This window comes from Castor canadensis, chromosome 5 (genome assembly GCF_047511655.1).
Source record: "Castor canadensis chromosome 5, mCasCan1.hap1v2, whole genome shotgun sequence".
NCBI lineage: Eukaryota > Metazoa > Chordata > Mammalia > Rodentia > Castoridae > Castor > Castor canadensis.
In genome coordinates, this window is record NC_133390.1 from 3,077,693 (window position 1) to 3,099,767 (window position 22,075).

At 51.5% G+C, this 22,075-nt stretch overlaps 1 protein-coding gene across 5 annotated transcripts; it reads left to right on the forward strand.

The window, feature by feature from the left end:
- Positions 1-588: 588 nt before the first annotated feature.
- Positions 589-20,921, forward strand: Wdr4 (WDR4 tRNA N7-guanosine methyltransferase non-catalytic subunit). Of its 5 annotated transcripts, none has more exons than XR_012447834.1 (12): positions 589-741; positions 2,159-2,224; positions 2,974-3,117; positions 7,830-7,986; positions 8,608-8,720; positions 10,556-10,616; positions 11,242-11,340; positions 12,169-12,233; positions 12,897-13,080; positions 13,779-13,848; positions 15,123-15,532; positions 18,382-20,921. XR_012447834.1 is itself a non-coding variant. In XM_020152552.2 (12 exons), the coding sequence occupies exons 1-11, from the start codon at positions 653-655 to the stop codon at positions 15,305-15,307; spliced, it is 1,233 nt and encodes a 410-aa protein (XP_020008141.1). In that variant the 5' UTR covers positions 589-652; the 3' UTR covers positions 15,308-15,330; positions 18,382-20,921. The 5 variants fall into 5 exon arrangements, 4 of the variants coding, with proteins under 4 accessions (XP_020008141.1, XP_020008152.1, XP_020008146.1 ...); XM_020152552.2 differs by having other exon boundaries at positions 15,123-15,330; XM_020152563.2 differs by lacking the exon at positions 18,382-20,921 and having other exon boundaries at positions 15,123-17,624.
- Positions 20,922-22,075: the final 1,154 nt, after the last annotated feature.

The following is a 22,075-nucleotide window of genomic DNA, read 5'->3' on the forward strand; positions in this document are numbered from 1 at the left end:
AAACTTCTTGGTCTCCACCTCGGTGTGTGCTAATATTCTTTTTTTTGCAACAACATCACGAATTCGGTATCTAAGGGCCTCCCTTTTGGAGACCTCCTCCCTGGAGCATCGTCCATTCCAGCAACACTAAATACTGTAACCGTGTTAATTTTCGTCACAAATAGCCTAATCATTCAGTTACATTCTAATCAATAACCCAGCAGGGTTCTTCTTTTTTTTTGGGAACCTGATAATCTTATTGCATAATGTTTACATGGAAGGGGAAAAAATGTCCATGAACAGTTCAGGCAGTGTGGGAAGTGGAGGATGGGAGGAAGTCTGGGAGAAGGAAGAAAAAGTCTTGAAGGAAAAGTCTTGCTCTAATAAATGCTAGAACTTGATATGCCGCGGGAGTGATTAGGTCTGGGTGGCATTTGCTCAAGGATGGATAATACGACCACAGGACAAGACAGATTCCAGGCAGAAAGCCACACCTACATGGAAACCTACGGTGGTGGGTGGACGGGTAAATATCTCCGGAAGTTCCGGCGTGTGCAAGGCTGGGTCCCAGCTCCTGGCGCTATTGGGCGGTAGTGCCGTGACGTCACTGCCCTGCGCCAACCGGAAGAGGCTCTGGGCGGCTCACGTGGATGGTTGCGCGGAGGGCGGGCACATGGCGAGCTCCGCTGGGCTGGCGTTGTGCGGACAGGCGCTGGTAGTGCGGGGCGGCAGCCGCTTCTTGGTCAGCTCCACTGCCAGCAGGTGAGAGGCATAGACTGGGGACGCAGCGGGAATCCTGGAGGCCGATCTCCGTCTCTAAGGGGAGACCGGAGGGCGGCCCCGCCCACGAGCCCGTGGCCCGTGGCCCGCCGCGGGTCCAGTGTGGCGCATGGGCCCTTTGCTACCTGCCCGTCCCTCGAGGCTATGGCGCCCTCCGGCTGTCAGGCTCCGGACTTCCGGACCGTGCAGCGTCTGCGCGGCGTCGGGCAGACCGGTCACGTGGGCGGCGCTGGCCGCCCCGCGGGTCTAGCGGCGCGGGTCCCCCTCCGCTGTTCCCCAGTGGTTCTATTCGCGGCCCTGCTTTTGCTTTCTGTAATTCCCTCTCCTTCCTTAGTGTGTCCCCAGTGATTGGACAAGACTCAGGATTTTTGTCAGTAAACGTTTGTTGACGGAATAGTCTTGATCAAGGAACCTGGGGACACGAGTCGTGGTCGGTTTTGGCCACTTGTTTCCTTGCCCAGATGGTTTTGTTTCGTTGATACTTAAAACAGATGACGTGTCTGTTAAGTGAACTTTATACAGCGTATTCAAGGTTAAATCTAGAGTGAACAGAGTTTTCATCCTCAGACTTGTATTGTGTTCCAGATTGTTTTGTTTGAGACTTACAGCCCTTAGTACTTGTAGTTGTGAGCCAAGGGTCTGTTAGACGTGATCTGCTTCCTGCAGTCTGTCTTTGGAGGAACTCTAGTGGTTGGCAGTTTCTGACGTGGAGGATGGCTTTTTTTTTCTGCAGTGTAGTGCTTGGTGGGAAGAGCCTTTGAGTGGTGTCCCTTTAAGGCTCTGTATGTACTGGGTACCTTCTAGTACCAGGGGTGGGTGGGATAATCTGAATAGGGCGTAGGGACTGATGGGGAGAATGGGTAATTCCCGTATGGGGTTTTTTCCAGGAGGTGAGATATTTTTCTGAACACCTAATGGCTGTTTTAAATTTGGGTGCAGTGTAGCAGAGTGGCTCAAGTGCACCTGCCTAGTAAGCATAAGGCCCTGAGTTCAAACCCCAGTACCACCCCCCCAAAAATAAATAAATAAATAAATAATTTAGGTGCAAAAATCCCAAATATCAGAAGGTAATTTCTTCTTATAATCGATGTGTTGGTTTTGTAGTGCCTGAATGGTATATTAATTTCTGTTGGGTTTTCTTTCATTTTGCTGTTTTGTGTGTGTGTAAAGAACCATGCTGGGTGTATATGGCATATCTGAATAGATTAAGCATATATGCAGGTACAGTATTAGAACAGCTCTTTAGCTTTCCTTTGAAATACTATACCAAAACATTTTTCTTTCTTGGCATGGATAAGACCTATAATTGAATTAGTGTACAAATATTTCTGTTCCAAAGGTAAAACAAACAGAGCTGCATTTTTGTTAACAAAGTGCTCCTTCTTGTTTTCTCCCTTAGTGATGATGACAGTCTCTTCACATATGATTGCAGCACTGCAGAGAAGAAGTCGCAAGAAAGTAAAGGGTAAGGGGACCGGGAGCCTGTGCAGGGGGAGGGCTTACAGTTAGAGTGATAGGACACCGGAGCCTGAAAATAATTGTCTTTCTGATTTCTTAATTTCTTTTACCCCTTTGTGTGGCTAAACTAAGTTCCTCCTCAGGAAAGAAACATGGAAGTAATTTTCAGTTCAGGTAGGAAGAGTATTTAGGACTTTTCCAAATACCTTCAGTTTCTGCCAGTAATTAACTGTCTTACTGTTTCCTTGAGATAATAGTGAACATTTAAAATGCACTGAAGGCAGGGATGGGAAATTCTTTTCAGCTAATTGAAAGACAAGGAAAGCAGAGTGTGTGATTGTTTTGTATAGTGCTGAGCGCTGTCTTTGGTATCATTGGTCTGTGGCTCAGTTTGTTCTGTTATTACTTTGAAATACGATTTGATCCCTGCCTCTTGCCTCACATTAGTCCATTCCATGAAGGCGTAGGCCACATGATCTTGGAGGGCCCTGACAGCCCAGCTCGTTGGATCTGGCATGGTCACTGAGAGACTCTGCTTAGTTAGGTTTAGTTAGGTTCTAATCTTGTAGAATTAGAACAGTTTTCTGAGCTTCCTCAAGTCACCTTAATTCTGGTATGTGAGATTAACTCTTAATATTTTCTGCCTTCCCTGGGTAGGTTAGGAATTGAAGAGGCTGGCAATGAGGAAAGCAGTCTCCCTCCCTCCCTTCCTTCTTTCCACAGGAAAGGCCTCATGGTTTCCCTCCTCTCTTTCAGGGAGAACGGACAGCCTGTGGACAAGGGGAGTGACATGATTCTGGCGTCCACCTTCTCCAAGTCTGGCAGCTATTTTGCTTTAACTGATGACAGTAAGCGTCTGATTCTTTTCCGTACAAAACCATGGCAATGTCTGAGTGTCAGGTATGAAATGCTAATGTTGAATCATTAAGATGTCATATGCACACCTTGTACTTGCATGTTGGTAGCAGTAGTGACAGTAATCATAGTAACAAGCCATTGACCTGGAGAGGACAGTTAGGTTAGTGATAAGCACTAACCCGACAGCCAGACACCGATTCCAGTACTTTTGTGTATTAGCTGACTCCCGACAGCCTGTGAGCGTGGTAGAGCCTTATTCTCCCCCATGTTCTCTGGTGCAGAGTTAGGTAGTCATTTCCAGGCCAGTAGGCTTGGAAAGGCGGTGGGCCCTGCGGTGGCTCTCTTAGCCGCAGTGTTGGTGCTATGGCCACAGAGTTGTCCATTTGCTACACAGTGCTCCTCCAGCCCAGGACCTGGCAGGAGCCAGGTGTGAGCCTGTAACCTGAGAGTGTCAGGGCTTTAGGTAAGGGGAGGTGTGTGTGTGGCATAGTTGAAAGCATGGAGGCCAGACAGGATATTGGGGGATAGTGACTCAGGCAGGGACGCAGTGTGTGGCCTCACTTTTCTCTCAGACAGCTGCTCAAGCTGTCTGTCACTTCTGGGGTGGACCCTACATTTTGTGCTGCTGCCTTTTCTCGGTGCCACCATGTCCTTGTGTGAGGAGGTGTGCTGGCAGTCCACAATACTTACTGGCTAGGGTGAGGGCTGAATCATTTTGGTTACTGTGGGACATAGATGTCAATAGCACAGGGATCAGGTCCAGCCTGGACCTGGGTTCTCCCCTTCCCTCGACACTCAGAGGCAGCTGGATCACAGCGTTTGAACACTGAGCTGGAGGAAGCTGATGGAAGCTGGCCATCAGCCTGGACTCGCATTCCTCTCTTCCTTTGACACTCAGGTGTAAACAGAGAGTACAAGGAAGCTGTAGCTGGCTCATGCCATATTGGGTTCACTGAGGTTAGAGTTTTCTTTTATTATGTTTTGTAAGAGAAGAGTAAAAAAGCCAAATCCAAATGAAAAGCAAGAATGCCCATTCTACTCCTTTCCAGTTGGGTTAAAAATGAAGTTACATCACATTGCTTCATCTGTGATAAGCATTGTGTGTGGTGTCATGTGTCAGCTAGGTCAGAGATGCACATGGTGTCGACACTTACTACAAAAATAAACAAGGATGTGCATTGAGCAGTGCACCAGGCTCTCCCAGCTACCTTCCCACGGACAGTGACAGTGACAGGTCATTACCAGAAAATGACTTCTTTTTTGGTGGTACTGAGGTTTGAAATTAGGTCCTTATCCTTGCTAGGCCAGCATTCTACCACTTGAGCCATGCTCCCAACCTGGAAAATGACTTAAAAATGTGTCCCCATGTGTCAAGTTGTAATACATTGTTGCTTCCAGCTGCCCACCTTGAATTGACATCACTTTTACTGTGAAAAGCCTCCTTTTGCCAAAATAGTCGAAGCTCTTGTGAATTATGAGGATGTAGGTGTGAAGTGTCTCTGGTTTTCAGGGTCAGTGCTGTCAGTTTGCTCTTGAATTTTAGGTTGGTATCAGCGAGATGAATCTGTATGGGAAACATCTGCACCAGGTGGTGTGGAAGACAGGTGATGTGATCAGGTGCAGTCAGGACATCAGAGGACACAACCCAGGCTCTGCAAGAGGGTGGGGGTGGAGGTGAGGGTGGGTGTGCAGTACTGCCTGGAATGGTGAGGCCTGTGCTGCTCTGGCTGCAGCTTTACTGCCTTTGAGCCACTGGGTAAAGGACTTGGTCACCTTTGTCATTTCGCTTTTTCCTCATGGTGACTCAACCCAGTGGAGAGCATGTTTCCTGTAGGATTTTGGGTTTGTAAAATTTTTAGCACTGGGTGAAAGTCCTCAGTCCTCTTTGTGTGAAGTCTAATGGGAGTGTATTCTGGGAACAAGAAAAAGGAGGGGAAGGAGCAAGGGTGGGGGTTGTGATGGGTGTTGATAGAACACCTAGAGGGGCGGTTGGCTGGCATGCCAGGGCTGGTGTGGTCACAGTGCAGGCTGCCATGCACATGGTGGCTCTTTACTGGTTGGGGACACAGACCCATTTTGGATCTGATGGAGCCTCTCTCCTGAAGAATCCCCATCCTTTATATGTCTACTGTGCAGCCCAGTATCGGGAGCTCTGTGCACTTGTGGCTGACGTCCATGTGACGGGTGGGGTCAGACCTTGCCTCTGTCCAGCAGTCATTTGGTTATGTGCTGCTTCCGGTCAAACAGTGGTGGTTGTAAGGCGCAGCCAAGATGGAATTGTTCCAGGTGGCAATTTAAAGAGACAGAGGATGGGATGGCCTGGGATCTGGGCAAGTCTGGAGACTGTCACCTGCCCTGGACCTGAGGCCAGGGTTCCCAATCCAAGATGAGGACATGGGTTGAGACTTGGTACCTTCGGTTTTGACATGCGTTTATAAACAGGAAATGTTCCACGTAAGATTGCACTATGTAGGAAATACGCACAGGACAGGAGCAGTGGCACTGGAAGGGCAGCACTAGAAGTCAGACCTGAGTTGCTCTGTGCTGGGCTTCTGGGAAGGTGAGTTTGGGGAGTGGGGGCTAGAGCAAGCATGGTACCTGGTCTCCTCAGTCCCTGCAGGGCCTGGCCTCCCAAGTCTCTGCAGGGTGGCTCTGGGGGCTGCCTCTAGTCTGGGAACTTTTAGGCTGGGTCATGTGACAATCTGGTAGACGGCAGAGGCAAGGCCAGCCTTGTGGGGCCCTGTGGAGCTGGATACTCACTCTGTTCTGCTGAGGTCTGGGCCATGAGATCTGGGACAGTCTTGAGGATTGGTGAGGCCACTGCCTCAGCTCCCCAGGGTGCCTTCAGCTGGGGGCGACTTGCGCACTGTCTTCTGTCTGATAAACCTGTCCCATTCTGTCTACTCCTTCAGACCCTAATCCCAAACCTCCCTACAGCTGAGTGGCAGCCTGTCATCACCATGGGAGCAAGTTGAACCTGAAAGTCTGAAAGCCCCAACTGGCAAGCAAAGGGCTGAGATAGGGCTGCTGTTTCTGTGTGCAGCTAGGTGGCATGGTGTGGTGTGGGAGTGCACACCCGTGCCTCACGTGGCTCTCCCTGGATCTGTTCCTGATGCTGGGTCTGTGCCCACGGCCCTTTGTTTAAATTACAACATTCAGGATTTGGATCAGTCTACCCAGAGCCTGTTCGCTTTCTTTTTTCTCACCCACTGAATGGGGGAGTGGGCCAGCTGCTAGGGGCAGGGACGAATGCAGTCACCCCAAAACTTCTGTTGCCCTTTGTCCTGTGTGGTGCATGTGTTGAGGGTACAGTTCCTCAGGCTTCAGGTTTCGCCTCAGGTTTGCATCTGGTAATCCAGAGGAAGCAAACCAGGCACTGTGTGTTCTGCTTGGGCAGAAGTTCTTCATTGAGAGTAGGCACTGCCTGCCCTCAGGTGGCAAAGGAAAGCAGGAGGCAGGTCAGTGTAGAGGGCGTGTGGGTCAGTGTTACAGCATACACGTGTAGGATGAAGCCTGTGCACTCCCTGCAGAGAGTAGAGCTGGCTCTTGCTACTTGGAAAGATACCTTGAGAGACGAGGCCCCAACCCCACCCCTGGGTAAGGGAGAGGAGCGAATGAGGCAGTCCCTTACTGAACCAACTTGCAGATGTGACACTGCATGTCACAGGAGGATTTTGTGACTGTGCTGAATTGAATGCAACCACTCTGCCCCATCCGCAGTGGTCCCTGTTGTTTCACAGTGACCTTCCTCTCCGCAGTGAAGTGCTGTCTTTCGTGCCGTCCTGTCCTCTGTGTGTGTGGCTCAGTGCTAAGTGTGGAAGAGAGTGGCACCATCCACCAGCAGGGCATGAGATTCCTGGTTCCGTGCGGCTGAACCAGCAGCTCTTGTCACTAAGGCTGTGGGCTCCAGCCAGGTGGCCCCGCTGGGTGGGGGGAGTCAAGGGCAGGGTTTCCTGGGTGGTGGCATGTACCCTTGTCCCCATCAGTGGCCTAGAACACAGGTAGTGTTCATGAAGCTTATCCTTGTCTCTCTCAAATACACAGCAGAGGTTCTGGCTGGGATCAAGGAACGGCTTACCCAGCATTTTATTCTGACAGTTTTCAAACACCTACTAGGAGCAGTTTTCTTTTTTTGAGACAGACCTGGAATTTGAGATACCTCTGCCTCAGCCTTATGAGTGCAGGGCTTACAGGTATGTGCCACCATGCCTGGCTTGGATCAGTTTTCTTAAAGAAAAAATTTATAGAAGTCAAACAGGTCCAAGGTTGCCTTTGTTTCAGTTCTTTGGGTGGCGTTATTTTTTGGCACCCTCTTCTGTAGCCAGAGAGAGAGCACTAGGCAGTACACGACTCAGGCCGGCAGAGCAGACACTCCTGGATCACGATGGGTCCATGGCCTGTTAAGTCTGTCGGAACTCAGAAGCGTTGTGGGGTGGAAGACACTCTACACCAAAGCAGTGGGCACCCTCTCTTCACCTCACCCTCCTTAACTTGGCCCAGAGCGTTGTCATTTGTGGCAGCTCGGCAAAATCACACGCCTGTTTGTAATAATGTTGATACTTCATGTCACTTGTTGAATGCTGGAGTAAAAGTGAAAAACGGTGGGTGTGTGCGATTTTTCGCCACTGAAAAGAGAATTTGAATTGTGAATCAAATCGTCTTAAGTTAGAGACCATCTGTATGTGGCCTGAGGGTCTGTGAGGACCCTGTGCTGGATCCTGGGCACTCACCAGGGCATCTCTCTGGCCATTCAGGACTGTGGTGAGGAGGTGCACAGCGCTGACCTTCACTGCTTCAGAGGAGCGGGTCCTGGTGGCTGACAAATCCGGAGATGTCTACTCCTTCTCGGTGCTGGAGCCCGAGGGATGCGGCAGGCTCGAGCTTGGGCACCTGTCCATGTTGCTAGATGTGGTACGTGGGGGATGCTCTGCCCCAGCCAAGACCCAGGCAGGGCAGAGGTGGGGTGGACCAGGGAGGAGTGTGGGAGACCTCAGGACAGAATTGAGGCAGGTAAGTAGGACAGCGAGGCAATGAAGACAGGAGAGTTGGAGGGCGATGTGTGATTCCAGACATGAGGGACAGCCTCATATGGACCCCGGTTGGTGATGCAGTTAGCAGAGGGGTGGGAAGAGCCCTGGGCCGGCGCTCCTGGCCGTGCTGTGCTGTGAGTTCCACCATGTGCCACCTGCTCTTTGGCCTTACCTGTTAATCCTCCCAACATCCAGGCCTGTAGTCCGCAGGTGGTAGAGCGGGGACAGACTGAGACAGGGTTGGGGCAGGGGCATAGGATGGGACCTCACCAGGACTTGGTGGTTGCTGGGTGTAAGAACTTGTCAGAGAGGTGGCCCAGTGGTATGGGAGGTCGAATAGGAGTTGGTTTGGATGTGCTAAGGTGTGGCTCTGGCCCAGAGAGGTCCCCTTCCTGCCCCCCAGCCAGTTTCCCGCCGAGAGAGGCAGGAGGTGCGTGGCACCAGGTGTGTCTGAGAAGCCAGTGAGTGAGTGGTTCTTTTTCTTTCATCCCTGCTAATGCAGGCCGTGAGTCCTGATGACCACTTCGTGCTCACTGCGGACAGGGATGAGAAGATTCGGGTCAGCTGGGCTGCAGCACCACACAGCATCGAGGCCTTCTGCCTGGGGCACACGGAGTGAGTGTGGTCCTCCTGTCCCCTTCCCAGCCCAGAGAACCCTGGGCTGAAGACCCTGAGGGTGGGTCCAGGGTGCCGGGAGCTGATGTTAGACTGGCAGGGGCACCAAGAGCCACGCTGAAGCCCTTTGCCCCAAGGAGCCGATTCTCCCCTGGTCAGCCCTCCTCTTTAGAGTGTGGTAGCCCTGGCCCTGCCCCTCAGAACCACAGACGCTCTGGCGGTGGAGTGTGTGTACCGTGAGCCGCCCTCTCTGGGTACTGCTCCTCACCCAGATTCCACGTTGTTTCTGGAGAATTTTGATGGCGTAGAGACATTCAGAGTCTTGGCTGTTAGCAAGCAGAAGGTGGCTTTGTTGGTGTACCGAGCATCCTTTGGGCATTACATGTGTCAGAATTAGATGCCCACCACCCAAGGCCAGGCCCCACCTTTGCTGTGCTCGCAGGAGTGAGACTTTGATCCACAGGTGGAGGCATTTCTGAAGAGAACAGCTCTTCCTGGGTTAGAGGCTAATGACAGTTTGCATAAGGGAAACACTTAGCTTACTTGCTTGGAGTGCTCTAAAACACTATTTCAGGCAGTGCAAACCGTTGAAGGGCTTTGACTCAATTGTGAGATTACTCCTTTCTTGAGAAGAATGCAAAAGTGGGCCTTTAAGAAGGTTGGTAGTCAGTTTGTGCCTAGGATAAGTGGGCAGTTTATTTTGACTCTTAATTGTCTGCTGATCCCAGCTGCAGTTTTAAAGGCCTGTGGTCCCTTAGCCCTGCCCCCATTGCTTGTGTCTCAGTGCCATCTTTGCTGCTCCTGGCCCCAACAGTCCTGCACTCCTACCTCAGGGCCTTTGCATGTGCTGGTTCTGCTAACAAGAATGATCTTCCTGAGACATTCCCTCAGCTTTCTGCTCAGTGCTCCTGCTTCCTCACGGCTCTCTCCAACCATCCCTCTCTGGAAAGCTGTCACTTGCTGAACATAACTGGGTTCAGTAAAACAGCATTAAAATTTGTCCCTTTTTTACTTGATTTGTTTTTTGCAGTATTGGAGATGGAGCCCAGAGCCTTGCTAATGTAAAAAGTAAAATTAGTTTTTTACCTGCTCTTCTGTACTGTTTACCATGGTGGCTAACATATTTAACTTGTTCCTATGGTTCACATGGGTGGGATGTAGTGGCTGGTGGGGACGAAAGGAGCCCATGCGTAGTGACAGTTCAAGGTCACTGTGTTAGAGCTGGGGGAAGCAGGGCACTGGTTGACTTGTTTGTGACCAGCAGGCCTGCCAAGGGGTTCCTGAGAGCATGCCACTCCTGATGCCTGCTTGGCCAGGACAGTGGCTGCCTCTGTGTCCTGTGCTGTCAGAGGCTGGGCCTGGCTGGGTTTGGCCAAGACAGATCTCTGATACGCAGGCGGGTCACATTGAGGACCCTTAGGGTTTGACTCAGCTGCTGGTCAGTGTAGCTGCCTTATTTCCCTGTGCTCTGTCCTTTGAGGTTCCCCGGGGCCCAGGTCAGCCTTCAATGTAGAGTGAAGGCAGGTGCATGGGAGCTGGTGGAGGTGCCACACACTCTGGGAACTTTATGGCAGGCAGGGCTGGGAGTTCAGCTGTGCCCAGTGCCTGTCCTCAAGATAAAGGTTGAAGTATGGGGGACCCAAGAGTGCTGCAGCCCCCGTCAGGAGGCCATCACCTTCTAATGATGATACTGTCCTCAGAGCCGGCTTCTCCTCCTGGATGGAAGGCTGCTCCCAGGACCAGTTGGTTCTGTGGGAGGTCACAGAAGCCTCCCTCTTGGGGTGGAAGGCTGCTCTCAGGGTCCAGGTGACTGACCGTCATCTCTCTCGCCCTAGGTTTGTGAGCCGCATCTTTGTGGTGCCTGGTCACCCCGAGCTCCTTCTGTCCTCCTCTGGGGTAAGTGCTGTGCTCTGCGTACTGCTGGAATCCTGCAGCAGCAAGGGGAAAGCCACGCAGAGGGCCTGTTGTCCCTGGTTGTGGTTCACTTCCTGTTCCTCAGTGGTGGCACCAAGTGGTGCTTGTGCCCTGAATCATAGAGCCACCACTTCATTTAGGGCTGTGTGTGTGTGTGTGCATGGTGCACGTGGTCTATGTGGTGTGTGGTGCATGTGGTGTGCATGTATGGTTTATGTGGTATGTGTGCTATGTGGTCTGTGCTGTGCTTATGCAGTATGTGTGTACGTGGTGCGTGTGGGGTGTGTGTGGGGGTGTGGTCTGGTATGTGCATGTGTGACGTGTGTGTGGTCTGGTGTGTGTGCACACCTGGGCCCAGCACAGCATGCATTGACTGACCTCCTAGCAGGTGACAGTCTTCCATTGTGCTCTGGAGTCATCTGTTTTTCTTGGTGACTTGTCTCTGTCTTCACAGAGAGTCTTAATTCCTAAGAATGAGCTTGACTATCAGCACGGGAATTTCCCTGTCCACACTGGCTGTGCTCATTGTCATGAGCTCCTCTACCCCTTGTGAGCCTTCTTGCTCCTGGGAGCCCTGTACTAACCCGTGTGTCATCTGTGTGTTTAGGACAGCACCCTGCGGCTATGGGAGTACAGGAGCGGTCGGCAACTGCACTGCTGCGACCTGGCCAGCCTGTTGGAACCAGTGGACCCTCAGGGCCACAAGGTAGCCACCTTGGGTATAGCCTGCTTGTCAGGGAGCCTCCATTCGCTGGGGTTGAGGGGGAGGCCACTTGACTGTCAGGAACACTTCTTTGTTGTTGGTGTGAGACTTCTCCGAACTTGGAGAAATCGTGTACTATATCTCCAGCTCTCAAGGTGCCTAGGCACACATGTGGGAAGTGCCTTCAAACAGCTAACATACAGAAAGGCCTGTAATCACACTTGTGAGGGGAAAATAGTGGCTCTGGGCAAAGAGCCTTGCTTTGGCTTCGTCAGTGGATGGGGCGGGGTCACCCCAGTGTTCCCCGCTGGCCCAGGCCTCAATTACGTCCTTGATGGGCAGCTGTGTTTCTTAGTAGGCCTCTGTCCTCTCCTGGGCTGACCCAGTTAGCAGTCTTTTTCTTCCAACTTCATGGGACTTCTGGAAGCTTCCTTTTTTATTTTTGAGACAGGATCTTCCTATGTAGCCCAGGCTGGCCTCAGACTTGCTCCTCCTGCCCCACTGTGGGCACACACACCACGCCTGGCTCTCCTTCATTGTTAGCACTTCCTGTCCAGGAAACACAGTCCTAGTGTTGTGATGGAGGCCCTCTCTTTCCCAAGCCTGCAGTTCCCCCTCCTTGTTTTTGCCATTTTGTGGCTTTGGAGGCATCGCACAGGCCAGGGCCACAAGCAGGATTCTGCCATCTGCCTCGGCCTGTCAGGGTTGTGAGGCTGGGGCGAGTCCTTCTCACTGATTTCCAGAACATCCTTGTTCCCTCCTTACCCTGCCTGGGGGCCGTGGGTGTGACGGGCAGGGTCTGGCCTCTGCCACAGCTGCTTTTCCTTACAGGGCCTTGCTGCGTCCAGGATCACTTTCTGGGGCCAGGAGAGCTGCTTGGCGCTTCTGTGTGATTGGTAAGCTGCAGTTGTCTCTCGCTTCCTTCCAGCCTGCAGGCCACGTCCTCTTTGTGTCCAGGGCATGAGTGGTACTGTGCAGCAGTACCTCTCACTCATTGCACGAGGGCTGGGTTCTTTCTGACCCAACTCTTTTACTTGACATAGCAGTGGCCTCCACGTGGGTTTTGTGCCTGACAGGCCAGTTGTGGGAGGACCTGCTTCAGTCAGTTCCACCCAGAACGGATCTTGACGCATCCTGCCTGACCACTGTGCCCATCAAGTGAGCATTTGCTCTGTGCCACGCACTGTCTGGGGCTCTCTGTGCTCCGCATTTTGTCCTCGTTGGCCTGGCAGGCAGTCGTGGCTGACTTAAAGCTGAGGGCACGGGTTCGCAGAGGAGAGAAGATGCCTAGAGCTCTGTTTTCTGCACATGGCCTAGCAGGTGGCATGGCCACCCTCTCACCCTTTGCCTGTGCTGGTCAGCTCTGGCTGTGTAAAAGTTGCCCTGGAACTCGGGCACTCAGACAGCAAATGTGCTATTTCATGGGTTGGGCACCTCAGGCCCTCTGACTCGGTGTCTCGGTCGGTGTGGACAGAGGCTGAGCGCTGACACTCAGCGTATGTGGCATGTCACTGCAAACCTATGGTCGTGGTAGTGACTGTCCCCTCTCTCCTGAAAAGTGTTCCTGTGGTCTTCGTCTTCCACCTTCATGCCAGCAGACAGGAGCTAGTGTTCAGACAGCAGCTGACCTTCTCGCACCGGGTATGGGACATTGCATTTGAGGACACCCAGGGGCTGTGGGTTCTGCAGGACTGCCGTGACACCCCCTTGGTGCTGTGGAAGCCTGTGGGCAGCCAGTGGCAGGTGAGACTCTGCAGCATCTTGGTGCTTGGGGCCTGCTATCTTATCAGCCTGGCAGGGCAAGTTGTGGTTTTCTCACTGTCCAGAGCCACCTTCAGCTGGGCTGTGTCTGAGTCCCAGGGCTGTGTCCTGTGGGGCCGTGGCTGGAGGTCTGGCATGGTGAAGGGAGCCAGGTGCCACCAACCTGTCCCTGCTAGGGTACAGGCAGCTTCTTGTGGGCAGGGGATTGCCATCAGTGATGTGTCTTTTCTGGGACCCTCGTCCCATGCCCCACGTCTCTTCAGTGGTGAAGGTGAAGCTGGTACCAGGCCTGGCATGGATGTCCTTCCCATGCGGAGGCCCAGCTGACAGACCTTGTGCTGGGAGCACATGGAGCCCCTGACCAGGACTAGGGAAGGCGTGGTGCTGTGGGCCAGCAGCCTCCTTGCTGGGCGGGGGATGAGGTGGGTTGCTGGCCCTCAGTGAGCTCCCACTCTCCTGTCCTCCCCTGACCAAGAACTTTGAACTCTTTGGGCTTTATCTGAACAGTGGTGTGGCCTGCCAGGCCTGAGAGGCTGCTGAGGTGATGGGCATGTCCTTGAGGCCTCTGCTTCTGTCAGGACAAGACCTTTGGCCTTTGCCTCCCTGGGCCTCCCACAGCACCTGTGGGTGTGTGTTGCAGCTGGCTTCAGTCCTGATCCAGGCTTCTTTGTTGTTTGCAGCCTGTTCCTGAAAGTGTTGTGTCCCAGAGGCTCTCCAGTCATCTCCGTGGGAACTGGGCCATGTTGGAAGGTGAGAGCAGGAGCACAGGGTGCTTGCAGGGATTTAGCTTACAGCAGGAGGCTGCAGTGGAGGTGCAGAGCTTCCTGGCTAGAGCAGGTGCCTGTCAAAGGGAAAGAGCTCTTCTCGGCAGGCAATCACTTGGCTGCTGTGGTTAGAGAGAAGGGGAGGCCATGAGAGCCATGTGTCCTGATTAGCCTGAGGCCCTGGGCACCGACACAGTGCCTGCTGAGTGGAGGTACAGGCTCTGGTGTCCATTGGTGCTTTGGGCAGAAATGGGAGGCAGTAATGTTCACAGGACTACACCCAGCCTCCACTGAGGTGAGAAAGTGTTCAGGAGAAACCCTGCAAAGTCAACTCCCTTGAGCAGTGGGGCTCCTTGGAGTCTAGAAGGATCTGAACGAGACTCGGTTTCAGAGCTGTGGTCTGAGTGTCCTCTGTGAGGGTGCGCCCACTCCCCAGCTGCTTCCCAGTGTCTTTGTCAAGCTCTTGTGGTTGAAGGTTGAGCTGGGGACAAGGCCATGCCTCCACAGCCTGGTCTGGATCTGCTTTAGCAGCACTTCAAGGTGGGTCTGCAGCTGGCTGCGCCAGAGACCTCCAGGTACCACTCCGGAAGCCTGGACTGTGCTGTCCTCTTGGCCATTGTTCTGGGGCCTCTTGGCATGGTCCTGCTGAGGTCCTCACCTCACACAGTCTCAGGCCAAAGTCTGGCTTTGCTTCTGAGATGTTCTGCATAGGAGGTGGACTGTTTGCTTGCAGATGTGGGGGGGTGAGAGAGGGCATGGGGGACAGCACCACAGCTTGAATATTGGATCAGTGACTGCTTCAGGGGCTGGGAGGAGTCTGTGGTCAGTGTCAGCACTGGTTGCTGGTGGACTGAGGGCCTAGCTTCGGTGTTGGTGATTGGCCTGAGGCTGCTGCCCTAGTTTCCTGCTGGGTGGGCCTCCCCCAGGACAGCTCACAACCTGCAACCAGTCTCACTCTTGTGAGTGAGCAAGAGGGTGCTGACTGGGTGGCAGCCCAGCCCTTGTCCCCACTTCCCATGTCTGCCCCTTCCCTTTGGCTACATTCTGTTGAAGCAAGTCCCCAGGCCCAGCCAGGCATGGATCTGGGAGGTGGCAGCATGGGAGTGGTCCCGAGTGCAATCTGGATTGTCACCAAGTTCCTTCCCCCTCTCAGGAGAGCCTTGTGGGAATTCTTGAGTTCTGGGCTGGTGGGATTTGGCTGCTAGAGGCCAAGTCTCAAGTCACTGTCCTACCTGGCATCTGTTCTCCTCCTTGTCACAGGCTCTGTGGGGGCAGAGGATGGCTTCCGTAGCCTCTACAAGGCCACCTTCGACAACATGGCCTCTTACTTGAAGAAGAAGGAGGAGAGGCTGCAGCAGCGGCTGGAGAGGCAGCAGCGGCAGAGGAGCCCCCCATCAGACCTGCCTGGCCAGGCCAAAAGAGCGCGGGAGGCCCTGAGCTGCTGACTTCGGCTCATGACGGCCCCACCGTGAGACACGGCTGCTTTTGCTCATCTTCCTTGTCACTGCTGCCCAAGAAGAAAGAGGGCATAAGCTAGGTCCCCACCAGCTCAGCATGCCGTCTCTGCTTTCCAGGCTCTAGGATGATTTGCATCGCTGAGTGCAGGCTCTTGCCTGGTGTCCTTGTCCTCTCTGGCTGAAGGGAGACCATGCGGTGCATTAGCCTCGCTCGTGAGTGTGCATGGAAAGGGGAGCCATCTTTGAGCAACTTCAGCTTCTGGGAAGAGATGCCCTGGCCCATACATTAGAACTCAGCTGCCCCTGGGCCGTCTGCAAATGTTTTCATGTCCTTACTGTGCGCCGTCCAGGTGGTGCGCTGAAACACGGGTGTGGCTGCGTGTTCCATTTCTCTGCAGCCTGGTCATGGTTCACATGCTTAGTAGCCTGTGTGGCGAGTGTCTGCCCAGTGTAGAAGTGACGTGCATTTTCAGAAACCTGGGATGGAGGGAGGGGACCTTGCTTCGGGGCAAGGTGAGAGGATGTGGTCCTGGCTGGACCCTCATTTTACAGGAAGATGATTGGTGACATTGCAAGTCTTTGTCCTGATGGGAACTCTACACATGCTGCAGGGCAGCAACGGTGTCAGCTGGATTTGCAGCTTTCCGGAACATTTGCAGCAACCGTGGAGCTGGTCTCTGTCCTTGGTGCGTGTGCTGCTCGGGAGGGAGGTGCAGCTGCTGTCTGGAGGCATGTTTCTTGGTGGTTAGACTGGCTGTGCCAGGCAAGTTGCTGGGCCAAGCTTTTGCCTGCTGTCTGTGATTCTGTCCTAAGCACAAAAGCACAAGTGTAGCTGCCTGTGTTGGCGATGACTTGGCCACAGAGAAGCAAAGTTCCGCTGCCATCAGCACCACACAGCCTCAGTGTTCATAGTCCTTACTATTCTAACATTGGTCTGCAAGCAGCGCTGTTTGTGGCGTGACCAGCCGCTCACCTTTGTGGGACAGCAGTGGCTCAGTGGCTCCAGCGCCCCTTACGGGACCCTGTACGCCCCTGTTGCTTGACCTTATTCACAGTGCGAGAGCCTGCCTCAGAAAACCAGAACCAAAACAACTTGGACAAAAAAAAAAAAAAAATGAACTGGTTAATTTCTTTAGCAAAATCTGTTCTTCCTGTGTTCACTTTGCCCCTTTCTCCTCAGTCATCTGTCCTGTGTTGCCTGTGGGCCAGTCTGAGTCCTCAGTCTAGGCCATCCCTACCAGTGGTGCAGGTTGTGGGGGAGCCCCTATGTGGCTGTGCACCCCTGAACTCAGTGTAGGGCTTTGCTCAGAGGCATGCAAGGCCACTTGGTGTCTGGCTAGGAGGCTTACTGACAAGGCCACATGGTGGTGCCAGAGAGCCACTTTCCTAATGTCAGAGGAGAGGCTGGAGGTGAGGGACCATGATGACCACCCATCTTTCCAGTTGTTGCTTGAAATTACTTTTATGTGACAGAGGCCAAACAGCGTTGACCAAGCTGATGGCTCCCCTGGCCCACTCTGTCCAGCTCCCACCGATCCCATCTCCACTTCTCTCCCCAGAGGCCATGGCTTTCCGTGATATCTCCCCACAGTGACTATACCCTCGTCACTAACAGAAGTCACCATGACACTTGAGTGGGTGACTTCACTAGCTCATACTGTCCCCTTGCTGGCTTTTGCCCCTGGACATGCTAACCTGGGTGCCAGATGGGTTTGGCCAGTGCAGTAGAGAAGGGTGTTGCTGCCTTGCTCTGGTTCTGAGCCTGCCACAGTTCCTGTAAGAATGCATCTTCTGACCAGGCAGCCAGCCCTCCTCTGACCTCCTCTCTGTGGCTCTGGCTCATCTGGCCCCAGGGCCAGGAGTGGCCTCCTGCTCAGCCAGAGTCCTGTCTGGTCCTGCAGTTGGTCCCTCCACACCTCTAGGCCATGTATCCAGCTTTGTCCCCTTGATGGACTAGTCCATGTTCATACCCCTTGGTGTCCCAGAAATTGACTTGGATCCTGACACTATCATATTTGATGAGTTTTGTATCTCAAACCCTTTGCCTCAAACAACAGCAAATCCTCCCCCTCTCCCTACACACACACATACTCTTCCCTCCACAGTGCCTTGTTGCTAGGGCCGTTTTCCTATCACAGAGCAGTTTCTTCCCTTGGCAGTTTCATTCATTGGCCTGTTGTGGAAAGATTTGTTTTTCTTATATCCCTTCAAGTTTTATCTTTCCTTTTTTTTTAGTTTCTGTATGTTCTACTTTTGGGGATAGCCCTTGGACTCTTTTATTGATTAAAAAAACCTGGTTACCATATTCAGTTGTATGTACTTCTTTGTTTTCATTTTGATTGGAGTATGCATAGGGTCCAAATAAAAAATGCACATCTGTAATCCCAGCTACTCAGAAGGTGGAGGCAGAAGGATCACAAGTTCAAGGCCAGCCCAGGCAAAGTTAGCAAGACCCAAAACATACAACAAAAGGCGTGAGGCTGTGGCTCAAGAGGTAGCATGTGCAAGGCCCTGGGTTCAATCCCCACTACTGTTTAAAAAAAAAAATGCATGAAATACACAAGCTGGAATTTTACCAACTGAGTACATGTGTGTAATGGTACTAACAAGAAATAGGACATTTCCAACTGCTGAGAACCCCTCATGTTCCTTCTAGCCACTGCCTCTCCCCCCACGTTGATGGGCAGCCTGATGTCTCTTACCTTCTGTCACTTTGGCTTCTCTTCCTCAACCTGCTTGTGAGAGCCATCCACGTGGTTGCAAGTTGTTCCTTCTCACTGCTTCATTGCTCATTGTGTGAAAGTGCTACAGGTGTCCATTCTGTTGGTGGGTGTGGAACACCTACTCATTCCTAGTGGGAGATAGTGCCAGCATCCCCAGATGTGCAGCCCAGAGTCCTTGACTGACATACTGGGTTTTCTAATTTCCCTTGTAATCTCTTTGATCCCTTACCCAGAGATGTGCTTTAACATGTCATGTGGGGCTTTTCCCCAGACTTTTGTTGTTAACTGGTTTAATTCCACTGCGGTTACCTTGCTATTTCATTTCCTTTCTATTTGCAGAGCCTTCCTGGGTACTGCATGCTGGGTGCTGCACAGTTGGTAATGTTGGAAACCGCTCAGTGGGTACTGCACCTTGGTAACGCTGGGTACCGCACTTGGGAAGAATGGGTGTCCCATTTGTCAGCTGGAGTGTCAGAAACAGGTGAGGTTGGGTTACCCATCTTCAGCTTGAAGAACACTATCAGCTTCTTAGTTTTTGTTTGCTTCTATCCATTCCTGAAAAGATACTTAACTGTCTAGCTGTAATTGTGGGTTTGAGTAATTGTCCATTGTCTTAGCAGTTTTTGTTTCATGCATTTAAAATTTTTTTTTAACTCTACTGGGAGTACGTTGTGACATTTACATAAGTGCTTAACGATATATCATAGTTAAATTCACACCCTCCATCATTCTCCTTTATCCCCTCCCCCGGCTTGCGTGTTTTTAAACCCTATTAGGTGCGTGCATGCTGGGGTATGTCACGTCTCCTTATTCACTATGACCCCCATCCCTTCTGAGGTGTATACTAATGAGTTCATGAAACCACTCCATCTTTTCTTTGATTAATTAGTGTGCAGTTTCTTTTTTGGTTGCCTTACTTTTGTATGTAGTTATACTTGTAGTGGATCGTTCCTTTTTTTGGTAGACAATGCATCTTTTATCCCGAAAATACTGGATTTCAGTGCAAGGACGACCTGAGCCACATATGTAATTATAAAAATCCCAGGAGTCACTTCAGCATTTAAAAAACATGTTAAATTCGTTGATTCATGAGCTGTTTTACTGGTTTTAGTCTTAATTGTTATAAAACCGGTGTACATTGTTAGAACCACATTTCTGGGATTCTGTCAGCCACGTTTCAAGTGCTCATAGCCACGTGTGGCTGGTGACATTGGTCTTGGGCTGTGAGGTTTGGACTGTTGTGTGTGTGAACGTGGCTTTTCCTTTCGCTGGGGTGAAGCCCCACAAGTAGTGGTGGTGTACTGAGCAGGGGTACTTTTGTGAGGAAGTACACTGTTTCCAGAGTAGCTGGCGCATCCTTGCCAGCATGGGTGGTGTCACTTTTTATCTGATAGGTGTGTTGTGTTCTTGTGGCGGTTTCGTTTCCCTGGTGGCGAGTGATGCCATGGTGGCCATCTATCTGTGCACCATTTCATCTGTTCATTCTCTGCAGAGAAATGCCTGTCGTGTCTTTTTTTTTTTTTTTTTGTGATACTGGGGCTTGAACTCGGCCTTCTCCTTGAGCCACTCCACCAGCCCTATTTTTATGATTACAGGCATGAGCCACTGGCGCCCAGCTCTTTTGCTGTCTCTAATTGAATTTTCACTCTTTTGAAAATTCTTCATTCAAGTTCTTTGTCAGATCTGTGCATTGCAAATATTTCCTCCCATATATAATTTTTCTGTTTTTCCTCTTAAACCAGGAACTTTTTTTAAGAGGAAACATTTAAACTTTTGATTTTGCCCAGTTACTCATTTCCCTTTAATGGATATGCTTTTGATGTAAGAGTAAGAACTCTTTGCCTAGTCATAGCTCCCAAAGTTTTTGATGGGTTTTCTAAAAGTTTCATGGTTTTGTTTCCCATTGACATCCACAAGTCATCTGAGCTAATTTTTAGGAAAGTTCTGAGACTTTCTATTGCCTTTGACATCCATCAGTGCCATTTACTGACAAAACAAAACTGTCCATCATTGAATTGCTTTTGTGGTCTTCCTTTGGAAAGATATTTTCATGGATAGAGCTCTAGACAGACAGTTACAACCCCTGCCTTTCTTCAGTGCACAGAGTCTCACATCTCTCTGTGCACTGTGCCAGGCGTCAGCATCTTGCCTCTTAGCTTCCAGGTGCTTCTCTTACCCTGCTTGGTGACATGCAGCTCGGCCCCATGTTCTTCTCCACCTGTTGGGCCAGTGCTGAGTTCTGTCACTAGAATGAGTTGGAGGGACATTGAAGGAGGAAGGGCAGGTCCAAGGTGTCTTCTTAGTTTCTGACATGTGCCTGCCAGCTGCATGGGGATGTCCTGTGACACCCTCCTGACTTAGTGGCATCTTGCAGGTTGCTTCTCAGGCATCTCTCCAGCACTCAGAAGGGACGGTCCCTGGCACATCTGGTGCTCTCTGGTTCCCAGTGAGGCTTGCTGGTGCTTGCAGAACTTTCCACTTGCCAGCCTTGGCTGTGGCCCCTTAGCCATCCCATCATCCCGCACAGCACGACCATGCTCCTTCAAAAAGCCTGCATTTTGACCACTTCAAGATGCCCGGATGCACCAAGACAGACATTCAGTGCCTCTCCAGTCTGTTGCCCGCATCCTGCATTGGTGGCTGCCCCTGAGGCCTCCTGGGCCTCTGCTCCAGAAGGAAGCCATTGCACACAAGTGGGAGGCCCTTGTTACTGTTGAGTTGTGCTTTATACTAACTCCAAACTGGGTGTGGTTTCCATCTCCTGACTGCAGGGTATCTCCTTTCCACTGTTCAGTGTCTCTTCCTGGGCTGCTTTTCACATTTTCCTCTTCACTGCTGTCTGCAATTTGTGTGTGTGTGTGTGGTGTGTGTGTGGTGTGTGTGTGTGTGGTGTGTGTGTGTGGTGTGTGTGGTGTGTGTGTGTGTGTGGTGGGTGTGTGTGTGGTGTGTGTGTGTGTGTGTGGTGTGTGTGTGTGTGGTGTGTGTGTGTGGTGTGTGTGTGGTGTGTGTGTGTGTGTGGTGTGTGTGTGGTGTGTGTGTGGTGTGTGTATAGTGTGTGGTGTGTGTGTATGTGTGGTGTGTGGTGTGTGTATAGTGTGTGGTGTGTGTGTGTGGTGTGTGTGTGTGTGGTGTGTGTGTGTGTGGTGTGTGTGTGTGTGTGTGTGTGTGTGTGTGTGTATGTGTGCACGTGTGTGGCGCCCACGCCTGTTCTATTTGGGGTTTCTTGGTTCTTGTTGGATTTATCATTTTTGTAGAATTTGAAAAATTCCAGCTTTTCAAACCTGTTCCCTGCTCCCCAGCAGTTGTGACTCCTGTTTAGACGGCTTGATCCACTGTGACTCTGGATCAGGACGTCATAGTCAGGCTTCTTTCCTGTCTGCTCTAAAGTTATGTGGACTAATCTGTCATGTCTAAACTGCTGTTACCTAAAGGCTGAGGCTTTTCCACATGAGTTTCACTTGGGTCTTCCTTTTCTTCTGAGATTTTAATTACTTTTTGTGTGTGTGTGTGGTGCTGGGGTTTGAATTCAGGGCCTACACCTCAAGCCACTCCACTCCACCAAGCTCTTTTTTGTAATGGGTTTTTTTTTAAAGGGTCTTGCGAAGTATTTGCTGGGGGCTGGCTTCAAACCGTGATTCTTCTGATTTCTGCCTCCTGAGTAGATAGGATTACAGGCATGAGCCACTCGCCTGGCTATAATGTTTTAAAAAATGTATCTGTGAGCAATGGAGCAGATATAAAGTAACTTGTTTCTTTTCTGCTCATTCTATCATCTGGGTCATTTCTAGGTCTATTTCTGCTGACTGGTTCCTCCCTGGCTTATAGGACACATTTTCTGCTATGAAAATACTGCAGATGGGGTGCCTGACACCAAAGGTCCCCATTGCTGGGTGCTGATTATATTACATCCTCTTCAGCAGATATCACACTTTGTGGCAGGCAAGTCAGTGGGCAGTAGCTTTTTCCCAGGGCGAGCCAGGCTCCTGCTCATGGGGGCTGAGCTGGTCCCTGTTGAGGGTGTCTGTGTGGGCTG